The sequence below is a fragment of the Mesitornis unicolor genome, unplaced genomic scaffold (assembly GCF_000695765.1).
Source record: "Mesitornis unicolor isolate BGI_N332 unplaced genomic scaffold, ASM69576v1 scaffold30777, whole genome shotgun sequence".
In the NCBI taxonomy this organism is placed as follows: domain Eukaryota; kingdom Metazoa; phylum Chordata; class Aves; order Mesitornithiformes; family Mesitornithidae; genus Mesitornis; species Mesitornis unicolor.
Genome location: NW_010196328.1, coordinates 74,388 through 82,786, shown reverse-complemented (window position 1 = coordinate 82,786; position 8,399 = coordinate 74,388). Strand labels below are relative to the sequence as shown.

General features: G+C 37.1%; 1 protein-coding gene across 3 annotated transcripts in view; it reads right to left on the bottom strand.

The window, feature by feature from the left end:
- Window positions 1-8,399, bottom strand: part of STAU2 (staufen double-stranded RNA binding protein 2) — a 144,764-nt gene that overhangs the window by 75,178 nt on the left and 61,187 nt on the right. For all 3 annotated transcript variants that reach the window (XM_010188438.1, XM_010188440.1, XM_010188439.1), the window contains exon 11: window positions 3,394-3,701. In XM_010188438.1, coding sequence (XP_010186740.1) covers window positions 3,394-3,701 — 308 coding nt within the window. The remainder of the gene's footprint in view (window positions 1-3,393; window positions 3,702-8,399) is intronic.

The following is an 8,399-nucleotide window of genomic DNA, read 5'->3' as shown; positions in this document are numbered from 1 at the left end:
TAGGGAAAGGTTTGAGCTCATACAAAATGTGGAAATTTAGTTCAGGCCCACCTCTGCTGACAATTCAAAACCACGTGCTGAAATGTAGGAGCCACCAGTAACCCTGACTCCAGAGTGTCCAGCAGGACTTCTCCTGTGTGTGCAGTCATTCAGAAATGTATGCTTTTGCTACTGGCTGGGGAATGAGAAACATTTAGAAATGCCCAACAGTAAAGCATTTAAATATATCCGTGTATAAAATGGAACAGTTAACCACTAAACAAATGCAGAGGGATGGGAAAAAAAAGATATACAAATTGTGTAATCACTGCAATCAAAGGAATATATCACATAGAAACTATATCCTATGGGAAGTTTTATTATGTAGCCACTATGGAGAAAAAGTTAAGATCCCTAAGTCCTGCCAATGCGGCAAGCCAAGAATGGCTGCAGTGGGGACTCAATCATGGCTTTTTAAATTTCATGATCTTTGCTTCATGGAAACTCCCCGGGGAATTTCCTACTGGACTACCTGCAACTGGTTTTTTCCCTCAGTAAAAACTGGAGGCTCAAATTATTCATGTGTAAACAGCTTCTCTAAATGTTTCCATTTAAACAAACTCTCTGAATAATTTACTGCACTCAAACGGTCAGCAAAAATAACTGTAACTTTCCTAATCTAGTTACAAAACAATGGCCAAAATACCACAGCCACTTATAAATAACAATTTTGCCAAAGCTGAATTTTCCTTTAAACAATCTCCAGGCAAAGTCTGCAAAATAATTAACTGGTAGATCGTACTCATAAATAAGAAGCAAGCACTAAAAATGCTTTATTCAGAGTTTGTAAAGGCTTGCTTGAAGTATTTGTGTTTAATTATCACTGGTAATTTGAAGCCTGAGCTTTGAAAGTATCCAGGCTAAACACCTGTTTTTCAGTGACACTGAGCTGCTACTTATCAATTACAAATATTTTTAGAATAATAAGCCATTAAACATGAAAATGTAATTTTTTAGTACTTTTCCATACATTGGTCCCAGTAACTCTTAATATTAAGGGCTTACAATAGAACATGGCTGAGATCATATATGAACAGTTTAGAAGAATTTAAATTAAATAACCACACTTTAAGGACGAATCCCCTGCAGCTAAAGAAGTTCAAAAAACCATTCAAATAAGCAAATAACATTTTTTACATTTACAAATGAAACATCATATGAGTATTTATTGATTTTTTAAAAAATTCAAAAATACATTGTAACAGAACAGAATGTATACGTTCTTCAATGAAAGACAAAACTATGGTTATCATCCGGACCAGAATACAAATACATGCTAACAATTTAAAAATCATTTTGGGTCATTCAAGAAACATGAAACAAGCTAGCTGTTTGCAAATGCAGTAGTTTTCTACTGAGTAAATATGCCTGAGAAAGTTAACCTGTAAAGAAATCGGCTTTTAAACTCTTGAACACAAAGAGCTTTCTAGGCTGAAATGGCACAGAGACCTGTGATATGCACCTGACAGGACACTAAGCCATTTCCCACAGAGATTCTATTCACTGCTCCACCTCGGCTCAGCCACCCAGCAGTGGCAGAGTTTCACATCGATACCAGGCTTATTCAAGCGAGGTGTTAAAAAGCACGCTAAGATTATGTAAAACCATCAGTTACATACAGAGCGGATAGGCGTTAATAATTGAGATTCTCTACGAACTCCTTGACTTGTATCAGGGCCGAGTAAAAAGTAGTAGTCTACTTTACAGATGAAACAGATTATAGTTTTTGGCTCAAGGTAAGACCCTTTAAAAACAATTTCTACATAAGCATCTAAAATCAAAGCATGAAAAAAACAGGACAAACACAACTAATCATTTTACAGTAACCACATATTGTAGGCAAATAGGAATCAAAACAGTAACATAAATTGTGCATCGGTTCTATGAAAATAAAGTGTTACTAGTAGACACAGGCAATCTGACAAGATGTGAAAGCGAGCAGTGAAAACTTCACGGATTGAATTTCTTTTCATCGGAATTCATCTGTTCCTACTGCAGGCAGGTAACAAGTGGAACTCAGGAAAACTGAATTCCTATTAGCAGCTTAACTCAACTATGGTGAGGTTTAGACTTTTACCGTTTCTTGCATTACGAGATATTCAAACTAATGAATGAAAAATGACATTGTAAAAATGAAGACCAAAAGAAAGCTGAATGTACACTTTAGACAGAAACAGTGTTAGGTCAAATCCACAACTTGTGTCAGCTGATGTATGCAAATTGAAATTAACTATGTTGCTTATGCCAACAGAACATCTGACACTATTTCTCAAATTGTAGCAGCCTCTTTTAAATCACTTCCAGTAACTGCATACTTTGTAAATTACATTGGCTTTGATGAAAAAAATCATTTATCAGGCATGCAAAAATTCTAACAGAAATCTCCCATTTCCAGAATTTGGTTACATGATCAAATTACATATGCTAAAACATATGAAACCAACTTTTCAAATAAACAAATTCACAACTCTGAAAAGGAAAAAAAAACAAACAACAAACCAACCCAAACCAAAAACCTGTGACAGGAAAAAGAGTATTTCTACATAGCTGGTTCTATTCTCTGATGGTGCAACACAGTAAAAAGAGCTGCTATCCATATATACATGTAATTTTGCATGTAATGGTGATTGGGAAGAGGCTTTCTTTCCCCATCTTCTGCACTGCGGAAATGACTGGATGCACTACAGAGGCTGCCACTCTCCTACGAAATGTTGGGTGTTTGCCATTGCTGGTTACAGGTCATCAATGCTGACAGACTCACGCACTGACCCAGCACGGTTCATCTTACATTCTCTAGTATTGACTGCGATGTCAAAAACATTCTGCATTGCTCTGACACCAGGTCTGCTCCTAGGCTCCACCTTCTGATAAAAACGTTGTTTTTTACAGGTTACAACTAGGAGGTGCAGGGTGGAAAGCAGGTTAACAGCTTTAAGGACCCAGCCCAGAAGAGAAACGCAAAGTTAAGGTGGTGTGTCAGTACCTTCTAGATCAGAGTCGAAGAGAGAAACCAGCGCCAGAGCAGTATGTAAAGCTTCTAATGCCAAGAGGTGAAGACACTCAAAGAAGTGCAAGTAAAAAGTGTAATTTAAGCCTGTAATTATTTAAGCAGAATAAACAAATGGGAGAAAGATGGCCTGCAGTAAGGTGAATGGAAGGATGGAACAAAAAAAGAGGAGGAGGGACATGTATATTGGTGCAGGGTTGTATCTCCTGGACCCAGAAACTGTCTTGGACACCAGCTAATTTTACAAGATAAGTTACATGCATGCCCACATTCAAGAGGGCAAGATGGAAAACTTGATGGCAATGCTATGATTCTGGCTGAAGAGCTTCATTTTCCCCCTCCCATACCTGAAAGCCTTGAATCCTTGCCAAATACTCCAGCTGTTTTGAAGGCTGCACTGCAGAACAGGGGGAAGCAGGAGATATTCCTTTTAGACCTATGGCTTCGGCAGCTGGGGACGTTCCGTTCATGAGAAGTTCCCTGGCAATCGTAGCTGTGCTATTTGTTGTGGGAGATATGCTGAAGAAAGAGCTAGAAGTCTGGCTCATTTCTTTGGACGACAAATAGCTTACAGTGGTACCAGGGGCTGATTTGTTGCGGCTTGCTTCCATCTCTTGATAAACATCAGGAGAGAGATGGAGTATTCCCTTTGGTGCTGAAAATGAAAACACAGATCATTCTCATTACTCTAGAATGGCTTTGACGTGTGGACAATTTTCATTAACAGCCGAAAACAAAGCAAGCAGTATTTTTTTTCCACAGTAACTGTAAATGAAACGGCACCATTTATTTAGAAACAAAGCAGGTCTGAAGTGCCCCTCTTCTTCTTCCCCACTCTTATTAAGAAGGTACAAATCTGAACTTTAAAACTGTGGCTAGCACAGAATACACAACATGAGTAAATAAGGTTTGGAGATCTACAAATCACGAGGAACAGCTGTTACTTCAAAATAACAGCACAAACATTTCACTATGATCTTCTGCCTTCTACCTGATACAATAATTTAGGCTGTTATTTCACAAATAGTTTAAACTAGCCTATGTTGGCACTGTCACCACCAGAAGTTTTTATTTTCTCTCTCACCTACAGTGGCTTTTTGTACTCTCCAGCTGCTCTACTGCTTGTGCCAGCACCAGCACCTGCAGGACCATGCAGTGATGCTCATGAGAAGAAGGAGCTGCTGGAGACAAACGGAGGGCAGGACATCCTGCGGTAGCTGCATTGCCTCAAGTGCTGACCTAAATTGTTTGCGGAATTAAAATGGCAGCCTGTGCTTAAATAACCTTAAATTGCCCTGCAGCCACAACTTACTGTGCTAATGACTCCTATGTGACTGACTGCTCTTCAATGAAAAGGAATTTATTTATCTAATTAGCTTCATACAAAGCATCCCGTAGTTTGCAAATAGCTACTTGCCTTGGATAACATTTACACCGAACAAGGAAAGCATGTACGTGTCATCATTAATATCAACAGGAGTTAGGGTTCACATTAAAAAAAGATACACATTTATTTATGTGGATTGCTTTTAAATGTTTCCAGTGACATGTAAATTAGGGATAATTTGTCTACATTTCAAAATTTTTAATGTATTTTTAGAAAAAAACCTCAACCCTAAATCTGATTGAAAACAGGAGAATATACTTGATCAGTTTTGCTGATATTCCTGTGCATGGAACTATGCAGAATTAAGGCTGAAGTTAGCTGAAGTTTGTTTCATATACAATGTAGCATTTGTTGGAAACATGGGTACCCCGTTTGCTGATACAACAGCAAAAACTGAAAAATGAGCTTGAAATGTGTAATTTCATATTAATAGCATACTTTAATCTTCTAGCATATATCCGCAAATAACATTGGTGAACTTGAGCCATACGGCATTTTGTTCTAGGTATGATAAACCTGTTTGTTAACTGATTTAGTAGTCCCAAGAGAAATCAAAAGGTTTGATGCTTAATTCATTGGCAATACATATTAAATTCATCTCAGAACATAGAATAAATTAAAAGAAGAGAAGAAAATTAATTTCCAGTTTCCTAGAAAAGATTCCTCCATTCCTAGTAGTGCAAGTAGTAATTTTTAAATAAAATGTCTACCCCAAGGAGAAGACTCAAAAAATATTAACAGTAATTAATATCCTCATTTTCAACTACATGGTGAAAATCGAACTTCCTCACTGCTGACTCAGCAAACCACTTCCAGGTGAATCTTTTAATCGATTTACTCACACATTTGGCTTTTAAAATAATATTGCTTTCAGAGAGCTGGAACATCAGCTTATACCATTCATGAAGATGTATCTGTTATTCACCTGACTGCTCTCCTCACCTGCCTCTGTGGGGCTGAGAAGCCTGGCTGGACCCTAAACTTTCATGTCAGAGGTGTTTTACCCCATCTTACAACTGGCTCCAAAGCCAGTGGATCCTGCGTTGAATTCCAGAGCTAGCACAAATTCAAGTCAGTGATACTGGGAAAGATGGACAACAGAGTCCTTAAAATTTCTTTTTCAACATTTGGGACTATCTGGAATATAACCTTACAGATAACAACTGTGTAAACATGCAGCATTATTTTAAAGTGCACAATCACTATATGATAGAGTGATTCTATACTCTTTTTCTGAGGCTATAACCTGAAAGGCCCATCACTGCTCATATTTTTAAATAGTCTGATACAAGAGACAACATGAATGAAAACTAAAATAGATAATATAGATACTGATAGTTAATGTTAGGTTACAGAACCAAACAGCAACAATAATGAGTGGCAGGTGTTCACCACATTCTAAGACATGCCCACTGTAAATCTGATTTCCTACAAATATTTGAGAAATAGAAATGAAAACTGAACAAAAGGTAAAACAATATACTTGTTTAGAAATATGACATTAGCTCCCACAAAATAAATTTTAGAAAAACATAGTACAACATTAACTTAAAAAAAATTTAAAGAAGTTAGAAACCAAGTCCAGAGCTGCAGATGTCTGTTCCATTGATGTAATATTACTTAAAACAAACATTTTACATGCTTTCTCAGCCATTTCACTGTTTTTACATGATCCACCCAAATATCTAACTGCTGTCTGGAACAATGGTTTGGAATACTTCCAGATTACTAAGCTTTCTAAATGTTAAAATAACTAATATGCAGCATATGATGAATAAAAAGATACTGAGCAGAGTATAGCAAATGCTCCTAAAGTACTGACTTTAATGGTGATGTTAAATTAATAATAGTACTTTTACACTTCTGCAACACCTTTCTGCTAAAGATTTCAAAGTGCTTTACAAGCAATATTTAATTTAAATCATACTTTGTCTATGAGAGGTAGATACTATATTACCATCATTGATTATCTCTGGAAACAAAGTAACGTAATATTCCAGTCATTACATTAATGTAGTTGCAAGCTATTAATATTTTATATTCAGGGCCTATGTTTCATGAAGCTTCTTACAACCTTGCTTAAAAAGCCATTAAAAACTCAGTGTCTTTGAAAACTTCTATAAAGCATATATCAGTTTTAATTCATTATCTATTTTCAACATATTATTGAGGATGTTTTAATATTATTCCTCACTGTTCTCTGGTTACTTCAACTGTTGAATTGTAGATTGGTGTGTATATATATATATATGTGTGTATATACATACATACATATCTATATATATAAACAGTTTAGTTACAGTAGTAATGATGTTATCACAAGACAAGGAGTATGACATCGGCAGAGGTTTAAGTGTAAGAACAAAATACATCATTATAGTCTTCAAAGAAGTACTTCAATATAATATATGGGAGAAAGAAATACTATGCTCTAACAACTTTTTGTACTGCAGGAGAACACTTTTAGGTGAGTATTTTCATATATTTGTTAGTCTTTCAGCTGAAAAAAATTAGATTTTTACGTATCACCTAAACATTTATCCCAGATGAGCTCCATGCTATACCATACCATACTCCATACCACACTCCAAAGGTAACATCATAACTATTAGGTGTCACAGGATCTATACAACTATCATTTAGACCAACAACACTGCACCTTCTGCTGCACATAGCTTAGAGGCACATTAATGAAACATGCTAAAATAATTTCCATTTATATTATTTAAACCTGTGGGCAAACGTGCTATGAAAACACAGAGGCTAGCTATGCAATATAATCACTAACATTTGAAACACATGTCTTACTTATCCTTGGCGGTAATTGTTAGCAGCCTCTCACAAACTTCTGAAGTCTCCAAAAACCCCACACCAAAGACCTCTCTTACCTAAGAATAAATTTCTTGATCTTCCATGTCTACTTTTGCTGTCACGTACTAGACAATTGCAAAACAGTTTAGACTCCAAGGCAAATGTACCATTAAGATACAAAATGGCCCAAATATCCTTCACAAGCCTGCCCCTTGAACCGTAATATCGGTGCTTTGTTCTTTTCATAGCAGCAGTAGCAGAGGTAGTCTCCAAAAATCTGTTGGAGTGGTGTTATTTTTATCCTTAACTCTTACTCTATAGGGTCCCCTTGGCTGGGAAGCCTGGAGAACCCTTCTACAAAAGGATCCCCCACTGTCTGGACCTTCACTCCTTCTGGAGTTCACAGAAAACAAAACTAACCATGGGAGGGAGTTTCTGCATGGGGAATGGGGTGAGGAAGGAAAATAACTGACAACATCATCACATGACCCTCAAAATAATAAGACTCTACAAAAATGGAATTTGCTGATACAAGGACAGTCACACATTACACCACAGCAGTGGGCTCCTGCCCAGATAAGAAAAGATCAGAGAGATGACAGTGTTGCCTGCACACTCACAGGTATCAGTGCCTATACTGGTAGCACTGGTATGCAATTTTCAAATTTCGACTTCTGTCAGGAAGACCAGAAAACATGAAAACCTGAGATTTTCATTTTATCATTCAATTCCAAAAGACAATCCTCAGAATCAGGTTTGTACTGTCAGTGCACATATATAATTTTCTCTCTTCTCTACATGACCAACACTGTAGGATTACTCTTCCTCTGCCTTCACTCAATCATTTCTCCTGGTTCAAGGTCACTCATTGTTTTTTCGTGTTTCAAGGACTCTTGGTCTAAACCACAACTTTATTTTTTCTCCACAATTTTCTCCCTGGGCTCTCATCTGTCCCAAAGGAAAGCTACACTTGTTGGTGTGTCAGAAGCAGTGTCAGCTGGTGCATGAACTTCCCTTGACACCCCTGGAGAGCACAGGTTCTTCCCTGCACTACAACCAGTGATATGGGGCACCACCATGAAGGAGTACACGTGTTGTGTAATGATGCAAAGTAAGCCATGATATAATTCTGTATATGACATGCTCATACATTAA